At 41.8% G+C, this 23597-nt stretch overlaps 1 protein-coding gene across 1 annotated transcript in view; it reads right to left on the bottom strand.

Moving 5' to 3' along the window:
* The window catches only part of LOC122813657 (integrin alpha-X-like), a 3682398-nt gene that overhangs the window by 1619884 nt on the left and 2038917 nt on the right, over positions 1-23597 (bottom strand). The window contains exon 13 of the mRNA XM_044086096.1: positions 1947-2087. Coding sequence (XP_043942031.1) covers positions 1947-2087 — 141 coding nt within the window. The remainder of the gene's footprint in view (positions 1-1946; positions 2088-23597) is intronic.

Genomic DNA, 23597 nt, shown 5'->3' on the forward strand with positions numbered 1-23597 from the left:
GACAAAGATCAGAGTCCAAGGATCACGCTGAAGTCTTAGGAGAGGCAAATGAGATCTGAGGATCTGTGAAGAGGAGGAGGATTACATACTGAAAGGAGGAGCTTGAGCCTTGGACCCAATCTCTGAAATTGCTGTCATCAGATCCAGTCATATCTGACTTACCCAATTGTTGAGGTGTACAGAAAACACAACATTGGATATTTGCTTTTATTTTATTGTATATGCACATAATATTGTCATTGCATTCAGACCCAGCTTGTTGCTGAAAATAGACTTGTATCACCCCACTTACCTCAATAAACATAATGCAAAAATAAATAAATGATGAAAAGTTTGAAACTCATACCATTTACTGCAATTTGTGAATTGTGGAGCAAATTGTATAGCTGAGGCAAATTTTACAACTGTGGAGAACTACAACACTACACAAGAACCTAATGCCCTTGTAAAGATGGTATGCTGCTCTGTATAACATAGCTGTAATAGAAATGTCACAATACACAAGATTAAATAAAGGGCTTCGGGCTGGCAACTTGGCACCGTAAAAATCCACTGCCAATCATTAGCTGACCGAAGTTCCGCTGTGGCAACCCTAACTGGGAAAAGCCAAAAAGACATTACTTTTACATAAGATTAAATAAAGGAATGCAAAGCCATATCCCAAATCTACATACAGTGCACAAAAGCACAATAGCAAAACTTCACATTGTTGCCTCCCCCCCAGCACAGTAATGACATTAACATATCAGTAGTGGGAGCACACCTAGTACCAGAACACTTAATCTAGACAATATGCAATGTAAGCCTACCTGCAGGCATGGCCAGGTGGCTGGCTTGTTTATGAAACGCACACACACTAACACACATATAAGTTTACATAGGGTCCCTATCAGTTCAGTGAAAAATCAGTTAATCAAATGGCATTTTCAGTGCAACTGCATAGAAAATGCTGTTTGTCAAACTGTTCATAATGAGACTGCGGGACAGTGAGGATCGGGAAATTTGCCGTTTCCCCACTGTAGTGTGATCTCTGACTTGGTATATATAATTAGCAGGGGGTGGTGGGGCACAGCCCCCCATATGAGGTGAATTTGACAAACATAATTTCAAATGAAATGCCGTTCGTTGAACTGACCATTCGATGAAGTGATATAGACCCATTGACATACACGAGAGGCTATAATATATGTAGGAAAGTATCAGTGTGTGCCTCCAGAGCAATCAAATGCTGTATTCTACAGCACAGTCACGAGTGCCTGCATGTCCTTTTTACAGTGACACTCAACATGCTGACATTGCATGATCAGACAGACAGCAGACAGGCACATACACATGCAAACACGTGCATGCACACACAGACAGTTGTTCATAATATCGAGTGCTTTTGTACATTTGCCTATGTTTGTGCATATGTGTCTGTAAAAGGCTGCATTCTTACCACAAAGCACAACATAAACAATCTCTCAAATCCTGTGCCCTGTCTACAGTGAGCATATTCAGCAATGTGCTGTATAGGCATCAGCTGTGGCACAGCAAGCAGGAAAGTCAAATTTACAAAAGAGTGTTAGCAGCAAGTTGTACTACAAGATCTATGTATGCAGGGCTTGTGGATTGAGTCTTTGTGCACTGTCTAAACATAGAACTGTTATTTTTTATGAATCATCTTACTGTCAGACAGAGTATATGTCAAATTGCCTGAAACACATGTAGATGACCTATACACTGTGATTCTGATATGCCTGTTCGTCCAGAATGTTGAGTAAGGAATACTGAAATGATTATGTTTCTAATGGATTTTTAGCATAATGTTATGGTTATCCTGAATAATATCAGTATAATTCAGTAAAGCATGTTAACTGCAATGTTTAAAACTGCTAGTCAGCTGTTCTTTTTATCTAGTTAAGCATAAACCCACATCCCATTCAGATAAGAAAATATATACTTACAGTAGCCTCGGTAGTGCAGATATAAACCAGTCCTCCAATAGTTGGTGTATGGTACAGGGGTGCTCCTATTAGCAACAGGTCTGTATTCCTATCTCCATCTAAATCTACTGTTTCCAGCTCTGCACCAAAGTATGACCCAATCTGAAAATCAAAAATACAGTTTACTGTATCGGTCATCTTATGTAAACCAGTCTTCTGAAATTCTTTCAATCTACAAGTACAGAACAATTCTACCATTTTGGTCCTACATTAATGATGTATGCTGAATAGTTGCAGGCCAGAGAAAAACAGGGTAAACGTACAGCAATCAGATTTTTATATCTAGCACCCTTTTCACTTTCAGTTTTCTTCCTGTCTTCCTTCCATCTGAGGGCTCAACTTCGTCATTATTTTTTTCACTCATTTGAGGTGTGAGCTGAGCATCAGGAGCACTGCCATCATTCACAGGGTCTAGAGATTTTTTTACTGCCTTATAACCCCTCTCCTGCATGCCTGGCATGCTATAACTGGCATGTTTTAGGGAACTATGGCCTGCCCTGCAGGTCTTAAGTGGCATGCACAAAGCCATCTACGCTTCCCCCCAGCCTGATGTCTAGTCTCTGTGAGTTCTAGCCCTCACTAGCACTCCACTAGAGAGATGTCAGTATGCACTCCCTCCCAGGATAGAAATGCCCCATCCTCCTTCCCAACTCCATTAAACATCCGAACCGCTCATCGAACATGGGTTTCCTAAGTTGTAATAGGGGCTCTATACCTCCACACCACTGGAAAAGCTAGAACAGGCAAACATTAGTTATCCTGTAAGTTAACAATAGTTCTAAACAAAGTACACACTAGAATATATATTTTTTTCACAAAATATAATCTGCAATGATTACTTCACATATGTACAGTTATTTTGTTTTTTTTTTTCATATTACATAATCATACCATTGTTTTCAGTTGTTAAAAATCACAAAAATATTCAGAATATCCAAAATTACATATTACAATGTGTCAAAGCAGCTTTATCTGTCAAAATGAAAGTTTCATGAAACTTTCTGCAACTAAAATAAAGAAAATGTGTATATTTTCATAAATCGACACTGGATGACAAGTATATTCTTCACTGTCTAAAGTATACACAACTTTTGTTCTGTTAATGTAAAGCAATTCTGCTGAAGCAGAACTAGCAATTCTTAAAACATTAATTACTACACAAAGTGACAAATGTGCATACTGACAGGTATTTTGCGCTTGTGGTAACTTCAGAATTCTTTGTGTAAGTTAGCAGGGGGCATAGGTGAACAACCCCTACCATGGAACTGCAGAGAGCTTGTCTTCATAAAATTTAGTATTTTCTATGCTCTTCTTCATTTTTCTTTCTTTCATTTTGAAGAAACAGTTTTGATGGATGTGGTACTAACTTTGTTCCAACTGCATGACATTCAGAGGATTGGTAGCAACTTTATCTGCCATGATGAGGCATCTGGCATCTCAAATAATTCCATGTAATGTGCATTCACCTTAATTTTTAAAATATTAACCACAGAGATGCCGGAAGATGCTGAATGCTGGGGGAGGGGCTTGGGGGGCACGGGGGCATGTAATGACCTGAAAAGTCACTTTTTTTTAACTTTTTTCTTCTACTGTTAACTGTGATATGTGTTAAATAGCTGCATAAACAGTAAGCTGTTGTTTCATTATGAATAATTTCCACATACATTTCACAGTTAAAATTATAAATGAAACTACTGTCTCTCATCACCCCATTTCAAGTCTGAATGGGACATGTTCTTTCACCTGAATGCCTGGCCTTTGAGTATACCATTTGAAAAGACTGCCTATGTGCTAAAAAACTGAATGAGTAAATTAAAGGACAGAAGTTAAAAACAGGCAATATTAAACTCTGGTTTCTGTGTGGTACTTGGGCATTACAACACTTAAAGTAAACAGTGGTGAACAACTGTAATTGCTATATGCCATGGACTCATTGGTTTCAGTCTGTTTCTGACCATAGTCAGGATAGCCTAATGTACACCTTATATTGTGAAAGTGGATACAGTGAAGACAGGTTTCCAGAATAAAAAGTATACAGTGAGCTGTCAGAAAGAGACTAAAACCGGAGTCTATGTTTCTGTTTCCTCTGGTATGTCCTAGAGTGCTGGGGACAATAAGTGCTGCTTTCTGAGTTTGATTAAAAGAACACACACAAAGGTACAGCCACAGACTTTGCTACATAAATCAGTATTATGAGTTTTCAGTCCAACTGTAGAAAATATTGAAATAAAATGCAAATTTGCATGTAATATATTTGGGTTGTAGAAAAGTTGTGTAGTAAACTTACTATAACAGTAGATGCCCTGCATGGACAGACTCAATAAACTCCATCTTTTCTCTGTCTCATATCATCTATTAAGAGGCGATCTGTACTTGACTTACAAAGCCATGTCTGACCCAGCCCTGTCAGAAATGTTACACCTAAAGAAATCCCAATCCATCCGCAAAACACTCTCCGGGGACCTCAACCTCATTACCACAATCAACAGAACATGCTGGAGGGATAGGTACATAACCCAGAGACTGCTCATGCTCTGGAACAGACCTCCCATACATGTCAAGCAGAGCACCTCAATGGCCCTTTTCAAGAGAAATCTTAATGAGTGGATGAGAAATAGAAAGTTCACCCCAGTGATCACTCCAGTGGCTCTACTTGATAGAGGCACCGGAAACTAACAGAGGCATGATGACAGGGCACTTCTATGGGCTAGGCTTGTAAAAGCTCCAGGGCCGTTGGCCTAGTACACACCTATGAACCCATGAACAATGACTCCATTGATCCCTGCTGCAGTAGCCTAAGCTATACATTTTATATCCTGCAAAGACTCACTCACCTAAACCATTAACTTGAGCTGAAGTGGCTGAAAAGATAGGTGTGGGTGTCAAGACCTTCAGAAGTTTCATGCCAACTGAGAGAGGGAGGCTGAGTCCCACGAAAGCATTGCTATGAAAATTGCTAGGATTAAAAAAATATATTAAATGCCTGCACACTGGAATAAAGCACACACCAAAAACAAGGAGGGGTGGATTAAGGGAGTGTACTGCAGTAGTGATCATTTGAACATATACTGTCATGGTAAATGTATTTACATAACTGTACTATGTTCTCCATACTGATCACTGTTGTGATAGCCTAAGCTGAATGGGTAGACTACCACAGCTTAGAGCAACTAGAAGGTAAAAGAAGGGTCTAGGAAGCCCTGGCGAATGGTCCCAGCAAAACTTGACCTAAACCTGAAGAAGGAATCTGGCTTGTTGTGCTTTGTAAAAGTATGTACAGAGGACCAAGCTGCTGCTTCTAGAACACTTCTATAATTCTACCCTTCCCAAAAAGCTACAGATGAAACTAAGTCATGACAGAATATGGCTTGACCTTGCCTGAAATAGTTTAGTTGCAGTGGGAATAACAAAGGTAATAGCCTGAGATATCCATCTGCTTTGACACGAGTTGTCCCTTCTCCTTACCTTAACAAGAAATGAACAATTGAGTGGAAGTTCTGAAAAAAGTTAGTACCTGAACTGTCTGTGGATATCCAAGGTATGAAGTATCCTTTCACCCTCAAGTTGGGGCTCAGTACCACATGGATATGGATAGTTTGGCTTTAAGCAAATTTGGATACCACTTTAAGCATAAAAGAAGGATTAATTCTCAAGGAAATCCTGTCCTGTGGAAAATGAAAAAAGTTGACCTACCATAAGAGATTACAACTGAGATTTTCTTCTTGCACAGGTCAGAGTAAAGGGTAAAACTCTTTTCCATCTTAAGAACCTCATGTCAGCCATATGAGCTACTTCAAATGGAGCAAGTGGTAGCTTCTCTAATACAAAATTAATGTCCCAAGGAGGAGTCACTGATTTTCTTGGAGGTCACGTATGCACAACCCCTTTAAAAATATGTTGATATGGTAATGCCTTGAGAAAGGGAGATCCATGGGCTGACATGTTGAAATGGTAAACAAATGAACATTGACGGAGGAGTAAGATAGGCAAATAGAAAAGCAAATCACACAAATTGTGTAAAACAAGTGAAACACTACTCTAAATGGGTTCAGGTTTAAGATCCAAGCAGTAAGTTAAAGTTGTTTGGAGTTGGGATATATAAACTGTCCCTATTCTTTTTTTAAACAAGAAACATCTTTATTAAATTATCACTTATGACATTGGCAATCATACATTTATACAATGAAAACAAAGCATAATGACATATTTTCAGTTGCAGAAATTATACGTCACTTATAATTTATCCAGTCATTGTTAGTTAAGCATTACAAAGCTCATTCAGTTCCTGCCTTCCTTTAAACTTCATTCCTCCTATAAGACATTAGTCTGCATATATTGTTTCTACCATTTCTATTTTTCACCATGTCATTTCTTCCTACCCTTTTCTAAAGCTCCCACTTCCAGTTTTTTTGTTTTATCTCTGTTGCTATATTTCCTACTTCTCGTTCAGTTGGTTTAGTCTCTGATTTCCATTTTCTAGTAAACACTTTTCTTGGCAGCCATGAAAATTAAACTCAGCAAGGCTTTACTATGTCTAGGCAACTTTGATTCTGTATCACAGATCAAAAAAATCATTTCCTTTTGCTCATCCAGTATTTCTGATTTGCAGGGAATTTTTAAAGTCTGCGAACTCATTACAATCTGAAAAAATACATCCGCAATTACCTCTCTGGTCTCTGTTCTTGTGTGGCTAGATCCAGTCTGTGAGGAAACGTGTGGTAATTGCCCTTGGCCAATTCCAAAAATAGTGATAAACACTGTTGCCTGGGCCATAAGGGAGTCACCAAAATGATCTTGGGGAATTCCTTCTGAATTTTCAGAATTACCTTGAATATCATAAAGCATAGAAAAGCATACAGGAATATTCCTGTCCAAGGAAAAGAAAGGGCATTTGTCTTCCAGGCCTTCTTGCATAAAGACTTGGAGCAGAATTTTCCCAGCTGATTGTTCATTGGGAAGGTAAACAGGGCTACTTGAGGAATTCCCCACAGATGGATCAGATCTTGGGAGACCTCTGCTCAAGTTTCTATTCATGAAGGTCTGTCTTTATCCTACCCAGCTTGTCTGCCATACAATTTTGCTCTGACAGAATGTAGGAACTACAGTGAGATTCTGCTGTAAAGCTATATCTCATGATAACAAGGGCAGTCTACAGAGGAGCTAAGACCGGTTCTTTCTTGTCTATGTACCACAGCACAGTGACATTGTCCTTAACAACTTAAACTGTTCATGGTGACCAAAGGTGATTTAGGGAGTTGAGTGCCTTGATAAGGGCAAACTTCTCCTTCACATTTATATGCTTGTGTTTGTTTTTGTTGTCCTCCTTTACATTTATGTTCTTGTGTCTGTGTATGTTGTCCCAGATACTTTGCACTTTTATAAACCCCCTAGCAAAGTGCAAGGTAACCGTGGTGGCTGAGGGGAAAGGGAGATACCTGGATTCGGATTCTTGATGTCTTCACCAAGTGATTTCTCTTCTCACACATTCCAAAACTGGAATCTGAAAAGATAACGGGAGTTGGTGCTAGAACCAAAGAGACTTTAGATACCATTGTATCTTTCTCATGAGAAGTCTTGCTAGAGGTATCATGACAACAATAGATGCCATGACACTCAAGAATCCTGAGGTATTCCTTCCCTTGCCTATTAAAGGGACCCCAAATGTCGCAGAAGACATTGCTAACCGCTAGTCCAGAGTGGCTGTATGTGTAATACCAGAGGGATAGGGAAAAGGAAACATGGAATAGATCTAAATGTAGAAATATTTTTCCTATGGAAGAAAAGCTTGTTGTACTGTGGTTTTCTTGGAGTCCCAGCCTGTATATAAGATCTCTCACCAAAGACACAGATTCCTGGCACTTTGAAAAAGAGGCTGAATAGGTAAGCAAGACATCTAAAAATGGAAGAATGTGAATACCATGCAGCCTGTAATGTGCTATAATTGGAGCTAGACATTTTGTGAACACTCTTGGGGCAGTGGATAGCCCAAAGGGTAAGGCAGAGAAAAAGAAGTTATATCTTACCATAACATTCCATTTCTGTTGTTGATCTTCATTCATTCATTACTGATGGGTTGTCGGTTCCATCCTTGGAACCAAGCCAGCCTTATATCAAGCTTGCATCAGCCAAAAACTCTTGAGCTAAGATCTTACCCACAATGCTCAGCTCCTGTTACCTCAGATCGAGTTTGCAAGTTGACAAGTGAAGCACAGGCTACCTCTGGTCTGAATAAGACCTACAAGAATGGAGAAAAGGCATCATATGAGATCCACCAGGAACCCACGGGGGGGGGGGGGGGAGGGTGGGAAGTAATGAATGAACGAAGATCAACAACACAGATGGAATGATATGGTAAGACATAACTTCTTTATCTGATGTTGTTAAGCTTCATTCATTCCTTACTGATGGGACAGAGTCCCCAGCTACCTTTATTCCTGGGTGGCTCTCATGGAAAGATGTTCCTGAGCACCATAGAACCAAAAGAAGCTCTTCCTCTGGAGGCCAAATAATATTTGTAATGAGAGATAAAAGTGTGAGGGTTGACCCAAGTTGCGGCTGCACAAATGTCATTGAGAAAGTCCCTAGCATGAAAGGCCACAGATGTTGCCATTGAACTCGTAGAGTGGGCCTTTATTCTATGAGATAAAGGAATGTTGTTCTTGTTGTAAATAAACATTATACAATTTCTCAACCATGTGGCTAATGTAACTTTAGAAACTGGCCGACCTAGTCTGGGTCCAGAGAATGCCAAAAATAACTGATCCGATTTACAAATTGACTGTTCTGTCTAGATAAAAATGGATTTGCCTGTGGACATCTAAAGAATGTAGGCAATACTCTCCTCTGTTAGAATGACTGGGGAAGAATACTGCCAATTCAATGGTCTGGTTAATAGACAAATCGGAGATCACTTTCATTAAGAAAGAAGGGTTGGTTCTTAGTGATACTCTGTCTTTATGGAAAATGAGGTAGGGACGTTTGATACACAATGGTTAGAGTTCTGAAATATGTCTAACTGAGGTGATAGCGACCAAGAATAAAGTTTTCCAAGAAAGAAATTTCTGGTCACAAGTAGATACGGGCTTAAAATGGGGTGCTGTTAGAGTTTGTAGGACTAATGATAGATCCCACGGTTGCACTGGTTCTCTGACAGGAGGCTTCAAGTGAATTACGCCCTTCAAAAAGGTCTTACAGAGTTTGTGGGACATAAGGGAGGAGTCTTGGAAACCATTTTGAAAACTAGAGATGGCAGCCAGATGAACACGGATAGTAGAGGCTGACAGTCCAGAATTAAAAAAGGTGTGATAGATAATCTAGTACCACAGGAACTGGGGGCTGTAAAGGGGTCTAATTGTTTGTCTGGTATCCACACAGTGAATCTTCTCCATTTACTGAGGTAGGTTAGTGTGGTGGATGATTTATGAGAGGCAATGAGAATATTGCGTACTGGGGAAGATAGAAAGTGTAGAAACCAAGCTGTCAGTTTTAGGCTGGTTATGTTGGGGTGGATTAGTTTCTGTGAATGAGAGATCAGCTCTGGAGTTGGATTGAGGATCCAAGGTCGATCTAGCAGGTGAGGCCAAAGGAAGTGGAACCAGACTTGTCAAGGCCAATAAGGTGCAATGACGATTACCTTGCTCTTCAACTGGTGAGCTTTCTTCAGAAATGGGGGAATGAGAGGGAGTGGAGGGAAGGCATAAAGCAGACCTGAGGGCCAATCGTGGACTAGAGCATCTCTCAGTGACGGTCCCCGAGGGGGGATCACTGCGAAGTAGTTGATGCATTTGTAGTTGGTTGGGGAAGCGAAAAGATCTCAGCAAGACTGGCCTCAGCAGCAGAACATTTCTGCTGCTATTAGAGAATTGAGGGACCACTCGTGAGGCTGCAGAATGCACCAGCTCAATTTGTCTGCTATCACATTGGAGCTCCCGGGAATGTGCGTTGCTATTAGAAAGGGGTTGGAAGCTATTGCCCATTGCCAGACTCTCATGACCTCCTGACACAATGGGTATGATTTGGTTCCCCATTGTTTGTTGATGTACCAGACTACTGACATGTTGTCTGATTGTACTGCAATGGTCCGTGACAGAAGAATGGAGTAAAATGCTTGCAACACTAGAAGCACCACCCTCAGTTCCAGGACATTGATGTGCAGATGGGCCTCTGATTCCGCCCAAGTGCCTTGGACTATATTTCCCTGACATAGCCCCCCCCAATCAGGGAGGCACCTGTGGTCACTGTGGCCTTGGGCTGATGGGGGATGAAGGGGTGAGACCACTCTAGAGAGTCCTGAGACATTCACCAGATTAAGTCTTGTTTGCATCTCTGAGTTACACATATTTGAAAAGACAAAGGATGTTGTAACGGGTGCCACTGAGTGAAAAGTAGCCAGTGAAGCAGTCTCATGTGGAACCTTGCTACAGGGACAACTGTAATTGAGGCTGCCATCGACCCCAGTAGTTGGAGAATAGATTGAGCTGTGGATTTGTGGTGACAGAGTATCAACCGAACTTGGTGTCTTACTCTTTGAATTCTGTGTTCTAGAAGGGATGCTGTGCAACTTGTTGTGTCTAACAGTACCCCAATGAATTATAGAGACTGGTTGGGGACATGTTAGACTTTTTCCATTTTATAGTAATATCCAGGCTTTGAGCTGTGTGAAGAGAGTATGCCAGGCTTCTTCCAGTAGACACTTGGTGGGGGCGGTGAGAAGCCAGTCGTCTAGGTATAGGTTCATAGGTTAATACTAGGCTATCTGCCCCAGGGCATTTACAAGCCTAGCCAGAGTGTGTTTGGCTTTCACCACCCTTTTAGATTAGTTGACTGTGCCTCTGTACAGTAGGTCACAGAAGATAGCCCATTTAAGGTTAGTTTACCGTGCCTCTGTCTAGCAGTGACACAGAAGAGATCCCAGGGGTAAACTTACGATCTCCCATCCAAACGTCAAGATTCTTCTTGAAGAAGGTCATTGAGGGGCTCTGTCTAACATGGATTGGGATTTTGTTCCAGAGTGAGGGGAGCCTCTGGGATATGAATCTGTCCCTCCAGCATGTTCTATTTATTTCTGTGCTGAGGTTTAAGTCACTGGAGCATGTAGCCCTAAGGGATTTGGATTTCTTGAGGTGGGGCATGTCCATTAATTCTGGGTTGGACATGGCTTTATACGTCAGGCACAGATCGCCTCTGAGTAGGCGGTAAGCAACTGAGTAGAGCTGGAGTTTCTTTAGCCTAACTGTGTAGGGCATCTGTTTAAGTCCCTTGATCCTCTTGGTGAGGTATTTTTGGGGTCTTTCTAGTTGCAGCAGGTGTCGGGTAAGGTACATCCCAAATGGGGCATTGTACTCAATTATTGGCCTGATGAGTGATGAGTAGAGGGGCACAATGACCTCTCTTGATCTAGATGTGAACCCCTTCATAAGGTGGGCTATATAGAATGTGTTTCTAACTACTTTGGCAATGTGATTGTCAAAGGAGAGATTGCTATCTACTTGGGTCCCCAAATCCCTAATTACTTCTTCCGTACTTAATGGATTACCACCTATGTGGTAATTTGTGGGCACTTTGTTTTTCCCAAAGGGGATGACTATGCACTTTTTGGCATTTAGCTTTAGGCTATGGCTCTGGCACCAGTTATCCGTCTCTGTGAGACCTTTTTGGAGGATGCTTGTGTCAGCTGGTGAGTCGATTATGGCCCCCAGTTTGCAGTCATCTGCAAACTTTCTCAGCCATAGTCCTCCTGTGTTAGCCTGTACCTCAGAGAAATATATACCGAACAAGAGAGGTCCCAGGACTGAGCCTTGTGGGACGCCACTTGTAACTGGTTTAGAGTCTGACATGGCACCTGCAATTCTGACCATGTGGGTTCTATCCCTAAGCCAGTTTGCAACCCATCTTATAATATAGGGGTTGATATTTAAGCTGGTGAGCTTATTTATGATGCCCGAGTGGGGTATAGTGTCAAAGGCTTTTGCGAGGTCAAGGTAGGCTGTGTGCACTACCTTCCCTTCATCTATGGCCTTGGTGACTGTTTCAAAGAAGTCGACCAGGTTCAAGAGGCAAGATCTGACCTTAACAAAGCCGAATTGGGTAGGATCCAGTGTTTGGAGGTTCCCAATATCTTTGTTTATGAGTTCCATGATGATACGCTCCATAGCTTTGCAGACCAGGCTATTCAGGCGATAGTTTCCGGGGTCCGTTGTGGCACCACCTTTATGGAGTGGGACCACTGTTGCTGTACGCCATTCTTTGGGTACATATCCTGTTGTAAGGCTGAGACTGAACAGCGATTTTAAGTGAGGGTTCAGTTCTTCTTGGAGCTCATGTAAAACGCAGCCCGGGACACCATCTGTTCCTATTGATGCTGTGTTTTTTGCTTTGGAGAGGGCAGTTCTCACCTGCGCATCTGTGATGTCAGGGAGGCTACACTCTGTTGGGATAGTCATTTGCTCATTTGGGGGGGAATGGGGGGAGAAGTTTGCACTGAACCTGTCTGCCAGGATGTTGGCAATGTCTGTGGGTTCAGTGTATTTTTTGTCATTTTGCCCTAACTCAGAGCATATCTGGGAGTTTCCACCCAGGTTTCTGACATAACTAAAGAAGGCCTTGTGATTATCTTTAGTGTCTTGTGCAATTTTTCTTTCGAAGCTAGCCTTAGATGATTTGATGAGGAATTGTAGTTTCTTGCTAGTACTGATCAGAGTTGCCTTCCCTTTCAGGGATTTTGCTCTATCATGTAGTAGCTTCCTCCTTCTGTTGTACAGCTTATTTATGGCTGGGGTCCACCAGACAGGTCTCCTGCCTTTGGAGGAGTGTGTCTTGGTTTTGTCTGGGATAGCACGATCCATGCATTCCTGTAGGTATCCATAGAATGAGTTTGTAAAAGATTCTACGGTTTGGGCCGTATTTTCCACTGGCCCTGGGGCTTTGAAGTATTCCACCTCGGTTTTGAGAAGTGGGAAGTTTGCTTTTGAGAAGTTTTTGACCGTGGTTTCCTTTGCTGGGGGTGGGGACGGGATATGGATGTCCATAGTGATTAATTTATGGTTAGATCTTACCAATGAGGGGTATACTTCTATAGAGTCCCCATGTTGGTGATGATCAGGTCCAATATGTTTTTCCCTCTTGTGGGAGTGGTGACCAGTTGTTCCATAGCATTTGACTTTATAAATTCTAGGAACCATTGGGCGGGGGTGTTGGGGCTTGAGCAGTGCTCTCAGTCTATGTTTGGGTAGTTAAAGTCACCCAATATAATGGTGTTTGGAGAGACCTTCATATTCTCCAGTGTCTTCAGGAAAGCCGAGTGGGGTTCCTGAGTTTGGGAGGGTGGTCTGTAGCAGGCTGCAAACTGGAAGGCAGTTTTGCCCTCTGTTAGTTGCACATGGATGGTCTCAGATGCTTCGTGCAGTGCCACTAGCCTGGAGGTATGGGTTTATTTGATGAATATGGATACTCCCTCTCCTCTTGTGGTTTGGTCTGAGTTTTGGGGCCGAAAAGCATAGTATGAGGTATAACCTGGTAGTGCTGGGATGCTCTCGGGAACCTTGAACCAGGTTTCTGTTACTGCACAGATATCGATATTCTCCATACTGAGGAGAGCCTCAAGTGTGTGCATCTTGAGGTTTAGACTTCTGGCGTTGAGCAGCATTACCCTTAGTTTCTTTTTCCTTGTGTTGTCTATGGAGGTTTGTTTGTCTTTTGAGCCTTGCCTAAAAAAGGCACTATGGGAATGGCAAGAGCCTTGGCCAGTATTCGAAAACCCAGGGGTGACAGGTGCAAGCCGTCCCTAGTGAAGCAACGTGGTTTGTCAAGCATGTCATCCCAGGCTGACAGACACTGGATCCCCTTTGAGTGACACCAATACTTTAGCCAACTGTTGAAATTGATCATTTTGTCTTTATACTGTGGTATCATTCTTGGTGAGGGCAAGATGCTACTCAAGGTTAGGGTCATACCGGCCTGGGCCACATGATCAGAGAGCTCCTCTATGTCTCTTTTCATGTAATCTAGGGAGGTACGTCTCAGGTCATTCACACCGGCATGGACAATGACGGAGTCATATTTGTACTTGCTTTGGAGTGACCTGAGTGCGTGTGTTATGTGGCGGATCCTGGCACCTGACAGGGAGCTTACAGTGACCTTCTCCTTGTTCAGCCTGGTGAGAGGGACATCAGTGTGTCAGGCAACAGAGTCACCTATTACAAGTGTATTAGGTGTGTTTAGCCTTAAGGGCTGTGACTGCGTGGCACATTGACTTTGTGAACTATGTGATACGTGGGTATTGTTCTGGGGTAGCGGTTGCTTGGATGTCTGCTTTGGAGGTCTCTATTGCTTGGGCAGTTTTATTTAGAGCCTCCGAGTATGTTTTTGTGTGTTTATGTGTTTGGTTTGCTGTTGCGATAGGTCTTCGTGAGACTGGATTTGTGGTGTGTGTGATTACCTTCTCCTCCAGACTGACCATGACAGTACTATGTTGAGAGAGCTCAGCCTCCAGTTTGGCTATATAGTTGCAGCTCTCACATATATTTGAGCTTGTTGGGGAGAGGAGAGGGTGGTCTGTGTACACTTGAAATCCCTGAAATCTCAAGTGAGCTGTAACCACTGCCATGCACTTGGTGAACACTCTGGGGGCTGTAGGGAGTCCGAAGGGCAGTGCTCAGAATTGGTAGTGACAGGCCCCTGCGCAGAAGTGGAGGAATCTTCTTGAGTATTTGTCCACCTTTATGTGGTAATATGCAGCCTGAAGATCTATAGAGCACATTCAATTGTCTTTTTCCAATAATGGAAGGATAGACTGAACAGTGACCATCTGGAATTTGTCTATCTTTACAAATTTGTTTAGGCCAATGAGATCCAAAATTGGTCTCCAGTCCCCTGTCTTTTTTGGCATCAAAATGAACCTTGAGTAAAAAACAGATGCGATTTGGTCTGGAGGGACTGCTTGGATTACTCTTTTTTGTAGCAGTTTTAAGATTTCTGATATTGCTGTTTCCCTTTGACTGGGTGGAACATCAGGTAATTTTTTGGGTGGTGCATGGCAGAGATTGAAGGGGATGAGATGACCTCTGCTGATAATCCGTTGTACCCAAGAATCTGTGATTATTATTCACCAGGCAGAAGGGTACAAGGAAAAATTACCCCCGACTGCTTCCAGAGATGAGCAGTCAGGCCGCTCTTCAGGAGCACTGGTAGGATAGGCCAGAGAAGGAATCCCTGGTACCCCAGTTTCGTAGACCTCCCCTGTCCCAAAAAGGGTGTCTTCCATTAGAGTTTCCCCCTCTGTCTTTAGTGGAGAACTCAGTACGAGTGTCTCAGAAAGTACCCTGAGATTTTCTGTGCCACATCTTTTCACTCCTCTGATTTCTGGAATAGGCTTGTTGAGGGGTGGAAATCTGGACACCAACGGCAGATAGGGTCTTTCCTTCATTTTCGCACCTCGCTAGTGTGTCCTTAACTTTTGGGCCAAAGAGTGAAGAGGCTTTGATGGGAGCATTCAGAAAGGAAGCCTTAAAGGAGACTGCAAAGTCACAAAGGTGCAGCCAGGCATGACGTCTCATGACTATGCCTGTGCCGGCTGCTTTTGTCACCCCCTCCGTGGTATGTGAAATGAGATGTATGGAGAAACTGGAGACAGATTTCATTGTTGCTAACTGAGAGGCCACTTTATCATGGACCTCATCAGATGCAGCACCTGCCAAGGTTCACTGAGTAGGTCTCTCTGCAGCCTTGTAAAGTGTGCCAAATAGTTCAAAGACCTTACCGCGAAGGTTGATGATGCAAACACATGCTTCCCTAGTCTGTCCACCGCCCGGGACTCCTTGTAGGGTGGGTGAACAGTCTGTCTATCTTATGGCAGCTATTTTTTGGTAGCTGCCGCCACCACCATGGCATCTACTGGAAGACCTTTAGACCAGTGAGGGTGCTATTCAGGAGGGGATTATATCTTATCTGGCCTCCAAGGAATTGCTTCTAGGGTATCTGGTGCTTTCCATGCAGGCTGACCGATGAGCTGGACAAGCTCGTCGGTGGAGTAACCCAGTAATTGGGGGCCTGGGCATGAAAAGCCTGCAGGAACATGGATTCTTCTCAGGAAGGGCTAGAGGGCTTCCAGTCACCTCTCTGTTTCAGGATCTCGAGGATGCCGCCAAAGGACACCTCATCAGAGAGTGACCATGGAGACCTTTCCCCATCATCAAAATCTATGTCTTTGGTTAAGGACTCTTCGAGGGAGTCCATGTGCTTCCTCTTGCACGAGGCCTTGCAATGTACTTCCTCAGTGGGGGGCTCTGGGGAAGACTGCGAAGACAGGGTCTCCTGTGGGAATGTAACCCGAGACTCTTGTGCCCAGTGTCCAGTGGTAGTGGCTTGAATCAGTTGCGGTCCAGAGGAGATCATAGAATCTGACAGGACAGGTTTGCCTGCTGAGGCAAGTGCCCTCTCTATGACCTGGTAGGCCAGTCCACCTGAAGAGGGATGGGAGCCCGGAACCAAGCATGACAACCTTGGGTCCGGGGTCACACCCCGCTCCGATGAACCAACCCCCAGGTCAGGAGTCTCATGAGGGTTGTGAAGCAGAGGAGCAAGAGGATCCCTGGTTGGCACCATAGACAAAATTGATGTCGGACCAGGAATCCCCCACCCCCCCCAACAGCACAGCCACTAAAATGAGAGTGGCTCGGTATCAAGTGCACCAAAGGCCACAAGGACGACTCCGGCTCCAGAGTGAGGTCCACTACTGGAGTTGAAGTGAGGGAAGCTTCCGTCGGATTATAGGGCTTCAAAACTTTCTCAGACATCGAAGGAGGTGAGTAAGATGGAGTCTGTGGAGAGATATGATCAACTCCTGTAAGGGAGTGGGGCGACCTTAGTTGCAGTAGGGATTCCTCTGGCCACAAGCAATTGAACGACAAGCCGTACTACGTCTTGCTCCGAAAGGCTCCCTGTTGATCTCATAGACAGTCGTGAGGGGGATTCTGGTCTGACCAAAAAATGACTGTACTGGCTACCCAGGAAAGGGTCTGTTGCGGGGAAGTATTTGGTTCTGGCCATAAAGGAAGATGCTGGAAATGGCTGCACCAAAGGAGGTGGTGTGATAGTAGTCTGAATCAGTTTTGAGGTTGCCTGCACCAAGAAAGACGGTGCTGAAGGAGACTGGACCAAAAAAGACAGTGCCAAAGGTGGCTGCACAAAAACAGAAGGTGCTGTAGGTGTATGCACTGGTAAGGATGGTGGCATAGTTGTCTGCACCAACAAAGGCAGTGCCAATGGTGTCTGCATCGAAGAAGATGGTGCTGAGGGTGTCTGTACTGACAAGGATGGTGCCAAAGGTGTCTGAGCCATCATGAAGGATGGTGCCGAAAGTGTCTGCACTGTGAAGGATGGTGCCAAAAGTGTCTGTGCCATGAAGGACGGTGCCATAGGAATATGCACCTAAATCTGAGGTACCGAACATGGTGTGGAGGACATGGCAGGAGGTAGACAAAAATTGCCAGCACCAAGCAAAGTGTAAAGCAACAAAAAGGCTAATAAGTTGAATACATAAGTATTTATTAGAATGTAATAAACAACCCAGACCGGTTTCAGCCAACAGGCTTTCCTTTGTTGGAATGAAAGTAGAAACAAGTTAGAAGTGACACACACACACACATATATATATATACATATATATATATATATATATATATATATATATATATATAGAGCATGAGTCATCCAATAGGATTCTTTCCCAAATGATCTTCCCAACATTCAAATTGTTTCCTGTATGGGAAATAAGAAAAGAACATGAAAAGTTTGTACATTAAATCAACCACATAGTTATTGTCCGTTATACTTAATAAAGTTAAAATATATATAATATTATTATAAATGATCATTTAAACCAGGTGAAAACAAAGCACCCAGTTTAATGATCCAATACTTCTCTTTTTTGGTGAGAATTGAATGCCATCCTTGTTTATTCGATCTATCACCAAGAATTCTGTCTATAATGCTGAACTGGAATCTGGCTGAGTTATGTTGCATACATTGTCTGAATAGGGCATTGATCTCCCTCTTGGTTCATAAGTCACTGCGGTGCTCAGACATACGTAATCAAAGTGGTCGTGATGTCTGTCCAACATAGAATGAACCACATGTGCATGTTGCAAGGTACACCACCTAATCACTGTGACAAATGCCAAAGAATTTCATGTCAAAAATCCTGTCAGTGTTTTTGCTAGTAAAATGTTTTGATGCAAAAATGAAATGAAAGGACATGATGAACAATGACCACAATGGTAGGTACCCCATAGTTTATCACCTGTCATGGTTAGTTGATGGTTTATATCTCCAGCTGAACTGACCCTCTTAAAGTGTGAAAAGAATGACCCAAGTGTCCTCCCTCTCCTATATCCTTACTTACATACATCACCAATCTATGGTGTGAGTTCTTCATTAGCAGTGAGAATGTTCCAATGTTTGGACATAACATTCCTGATTAGGTTAATGTTGCATCCAAATGTTGTGATAAACTGGATAGTTTCATCCAGTTCCGTCCGAATCTTGTCACGGTATCTGAGAAGGGAGGTTCTAGTAGAATTAGTAGCAACTTGTTGGGCTCCCCGGATGCCAGGGTCCTTGTAACCTCTGGCTTTAAACCTATTGGCCAAATCCTGTTGGGATTCTTCATAATCATGTTCCGAAGAACAAATTCTGCGAATCCTGAGGAACTGAGATTCGGGTATGTTTCGGACGATGTGGTTGGGGTGCATGCTTGTTGCATACAATAAATTGTTGTACTGGGGGTATTTATGGAAAGTTTTACTTCTTAGTGGGTCATCTGGATTTCTAATTATGGCTACATCCAGATAGTTAATCTCATGTTTGTCATAGGTAGAAGTAAATTCAATACCTCATTTATTCTGATTGAGCGCCAAACCAACCAACAATCGTCCAAATACCTACACCAAATGTCAAGGTCCTGCAGATACTGGTTGTGTGCGGAGTCATAGACCGTGAGATGTGTCTTAACTGTGTCGGATATGATACCCTCAGAAACAGCCAGTTTTAAAAACTCACCAATTTCCCGTTTGAAGTTAGGAGTGGGGTAAATAGGCATCCTCATGTAATGGGAAGGGTTGGAAAGTTGTCCATTTCCCTCCCCCAGGTAATAATCCGAGTCCATGATGACTACCGTCCTACTCTTGTCAGCCTGAGTAATGACAGTATTTTTGTTATCCCTGAGCTGTTGCAGTGCCTGTTGTTCAGCAATAGTTAAATTGTGTTTCAGGGGTGAAAACTGATCCAACTTGAAATGTATATCCTTGAGTACTGCTTTTTGAAAAACAGCTACATTCCGGTTCATGGGTGGTACAAAGTTGAATTTATGGAATTTGAATTCATCAGATCTTTGAGAATCAGACTAAGATCCAAAGAAAAGTTTAAGGTTGATCCTGTGGCAAAAATCATTAATGTCATTAACAATGTCAGATTCGTCAACAAAAAACCCAGGGACAAAGTTAAGACTTTTATTCAATAGTTTCTTTTGGTCCTCTGTTAAAACAGTTTGGGAAATATTCAAAATATTACCATCCATTGTCTCATAAGTGCTTGCATGAGCCCCTTGATTGTGTCTGTCTTTGTACCTTCTATGGTTTCTCCCACCCCTCCTCCTGATATGTTTAAAGGGTGGGTCTGATTTTTGGATTTTTTGGGAACTGGGGATTCACCAGTGTTAGTCCCTTCAGTATGTGTAGTGGAGGAATCATCTGCTGATGTATTGCTGCACGCATGAGACCCCTTCAATATTGATCTGGGTCTTTTTTTTTGAAGTTCCTACCAGGCTTCTTTCCGATATCTATAAATGTAACATTTTTGGTGGTGTCAAATGGTCGTCCCCTTTGATAATCGGTTAAATCTCTATTAAATTTTTTGATTTTTTTATCCTTAGTCTGTTTTTCAAACACCAAAAGTTCTTTTGACAGCTTATTGAGGCATATAGGAAATTGTAACCAAAACTCAAACAAAATGGTGTAAAGCACTCCGAAAAAAACAATAATCCAACAATGAGTGCTAAAGGAGCCGAAACAGGTCACCAGAGAAATTCAACCAGTTTATTCAGATCGAAGCCACATAAACGCAATTAATATTAAAACCAAAACAATATGCGTTTTCGTCCCTCTCTATTCAGGACTTCATCAGACATATTCATAAAAATTCTTAACCCTTTAAATACTTTAATTACAACCTTGTTATCCAATAAAACTAATTAATACCATTTCAAATGTACTAATCCTTTCTGTCTATGTGTCATTAATATTAAAACCTGTTACATATTAATGAATATTAGACCTTTCTCTTATTTCTCTTTTATATCTTTTAAAATGCATTTAAGAAAACTTTTGAACATTAAAGTAATTCCTGTATATTTTTTTAAAAAATCCATCTTATGTTTGGTATTAAAATAATTCCCCACGTAGTTCATGAATCTGTATTCATTGAAATTTATTCAGGATATCTTGTATATGGGCCCCCTCTAGTGTATAAAACCTGCTATAACATGCCTTTGTACACCTCTAAACTTGATGGTAAAATTCCTGTTAATTTTTACTAAACCATTTTGTTGTGTATACTATAATAAATAAATGAATGAATAAATAAATTTGTTAAAATAAATAATATTGTTAGTTATATAAAAGCTAAAATCTAAAATAGATATTTTGTGTACCCTATCCCTCCAAAACAGAGTTAAAAAATAATAACTTCCAGTCATATCTCATATTTGGTTAGCTTTTAATTGTAGTAATGGTCGTATAGAGAGCATTTCATTGAGACCAGGTTTCCTACTTGCATCCAGTCTAACCTGCCACCATAATTCTCTATTCTCTAAAAATTTCTACCCATGGACCACCTCTGACATCTCGTTTAACCTGTTCTAGTACAAAAAATAAGTACTTTGCTTCCTTACAATTTTTAAAGTGCTTATACAGTGCATTTGTTTCCTTCGCCCTACTGATGTCATACATATGTTCATAAATTCGTTTTTTCAATAACCTCTCAGTTTTGTCTATATAAAATGATGGACATTTCTGGCAAATCACTAAATAAACCACTCCTTGGGTGTTACAATTATAATAATGTTCACTTCCCATCTTACTTTTCCTACTTTCAATGTATACTTCTTCCTTATTCATGATATAGGGACATTGCTGGCACCTTCCACATTTAAAGGTGCCCTTCCTTCTATAACTCGTCCCTTCCTTTTCTATTCCTTTTCTTTCTATCATGTTGCGTATATTTGGTGGGTTTCTATATATAACTTGAGGTTTTATAGTTTTGAAAAATATAGAATACAATTTAATAAAATAATCTGCTTCAGTTAGAAATCTGGTAAGAAATAGTCAATGTACAAGCATAGGTGGTTGGAATATACTAGATGAGTTGATAATTAAGCTTCCAGTAATAAGTCTCTTGTAATGAGAATCTTTGTGGTTTAAATGTTTGTAAAATGTTTAAATAAAAGCTGTTATATGTACTCTCATTAGAGACTGCTAAATATGGTATCTCATCAGAGTAAAATGAGGCCTTATAGTTTTGGAAGGTTTTTAGAAAGTTCTAATCAGTGTAGTAATCCAGCTCCAAAGCCTGGTATTATTCAGTCCTGACATAAATGTGGTCAATATAGCCTATAAAGGTATGAGACTGAACTGATGCTGAAATGGGGCAATAACCATCAACATAATGCAAAATGAACAGTGTTGTTCCATTCAAAGACCATCATTAAACATAAAAAAGATAAAAGATAAACATACATGTTGACCAATCCCATAAAAAATATTGTGAGTTAGCTCAGTATTAGTCAATAGGATTCTTGTGGTCTCTTGAAAATCCTGAACTATCAAAACCATTTATCATGTGGTGTCTGATTTAACCATTCCTAAATCCCACTATGATAAAATGTATGTGGTAAGTCCATCCAAACAATATAAACATGCCGTTTGAAAATACATAAAATGATGGTTCTTGTATGTTAAATAACTGTAGAAGCTGTAAAATACAGTTATAACACTCAATAATTAAAACAATGGCTCATATATATTAGTAGATTGTCTTCTTCTTCTTCTTTCAGCTGCTCCCGTTAGGGGTCGCCGCAGCAGATTAACTGTTTCCATTTCTTCCAATCCTCTGCATCTTGCTCTGTCACACCAACCACCTGCATGTCCTCTCTCACCACATCCATAAACCTTATCTTAGGCCTTCCTCTTTTCCTGTTAACTGGCAGCTTCATCCTTAGCATATTTTTCCCAATATACTCTGCATCCCTCCTCAGCACATGTCCAAACCAACGTAATCTTGCCTCTCTGGCTTTGTCTCCAAACCTTCCAACCTGGGCTGACCCTCTAATATACTTATTCCTAATCCTGTCCATCCTCGTCACACCCAGTGCAAATCTTAACATCTTCAGCTCTGCCACGTCAAGCTCCGATTCCTGCCTTTTTGTCAATGCCACTATCTCCAACCCATATAACATGGCTGGTCTCACTACCCTCTTGTAGACCTTCCCTTTCACTCTTACTGGTACTCGTCTGTCACAAATCACTCCTGACACTCTTCTCCACCCACTCCATCCTGCCTGTACTCTCTTCTTCACCTCTCTTCCACACTCACCATTACTGTGAACTGTTCATCCCAAGTACTTAAACTCATTCACCTTTGCCACCTCTACTCCCTGCATCCTCACCATTCCTCTATCCTCCCTCTCATTCACACACATATATTCTGTCTTAATTCTGCTGACCTTCATTCCTCTTCTCTCTAGAGCATATCTCCACCTCTCCAGGGTCTCCTCCACCTATTCCCTACTCTCACTACAGATCACTATGTCATCTGCAAACATCATAGTCCACGGGGACTCCTGTCTGATCTCATCTGTCAACTTGTCAATCACCATTGCAAATAAGAAAGGGCTCAGAGCTGATCCTTGATGTAATCCCACCTCCACCTTAAACGCATCCGTCACTCCCACTGCAGACCTCACCGCTGTCACACTACCCTCGTACATATCCTGTACAACTCTTACATACTTCTCTGACACTCCCGACTTCCTCATACAATACCACAACTCCTGTCTAGGCACCCTGTCATATGCTTTCTCTAAATCCACAAAGACACAATGCAACTCCTTCTGACCTTCTCTGTACTTCTCCATCAACACTCTCAGAACAAACATCGCATCTGTAGTGCTCTTTCCTGGCATGAAACCATACTGCTGATCACTAATCATCACCTACCTTCTTAACCTAGCTTCCACTACTCTTTCCCATAACTTCATACTGTGACTGATCAGTTTAATCCCTCTGTACTTACTACAGCTCTGCACATCACCCTTATTCTTAAAAGTCAGTAGCAAAACACTTATTCTCCATTCCTCAGGCATCCTCTCACTTTCCAAGATTTCATTAAACAATCTAGTTATAAATTCCACTGCCATTCCACCTAAACACCTCCATGCTTCCACAGGTATGTCATCTGGGCCAACAGCCTTTCCTTTCTTCATCCTCTTCATAGCTATCCTTACTTCCTCCATGCTAATCCACTGCACTTCATAATTCACTATTGCACATCATCCAACCTTCT

The sequence above is a fragment of the Protopterus annectens genome, chromosome 10.part0 (genome assembly GCF_019279795.1).
Source record: "Protopterus annectens isolate FY-2018-M chromosome 10.part0, PAN1.0, whole genome shotgun sequence".
Classification (NCBI taxonomy): Eukaryota; Metazoa; Chordata; order Ceratodontiformes; family Protopteridae; genus Protopterus; species Protopterus annectens.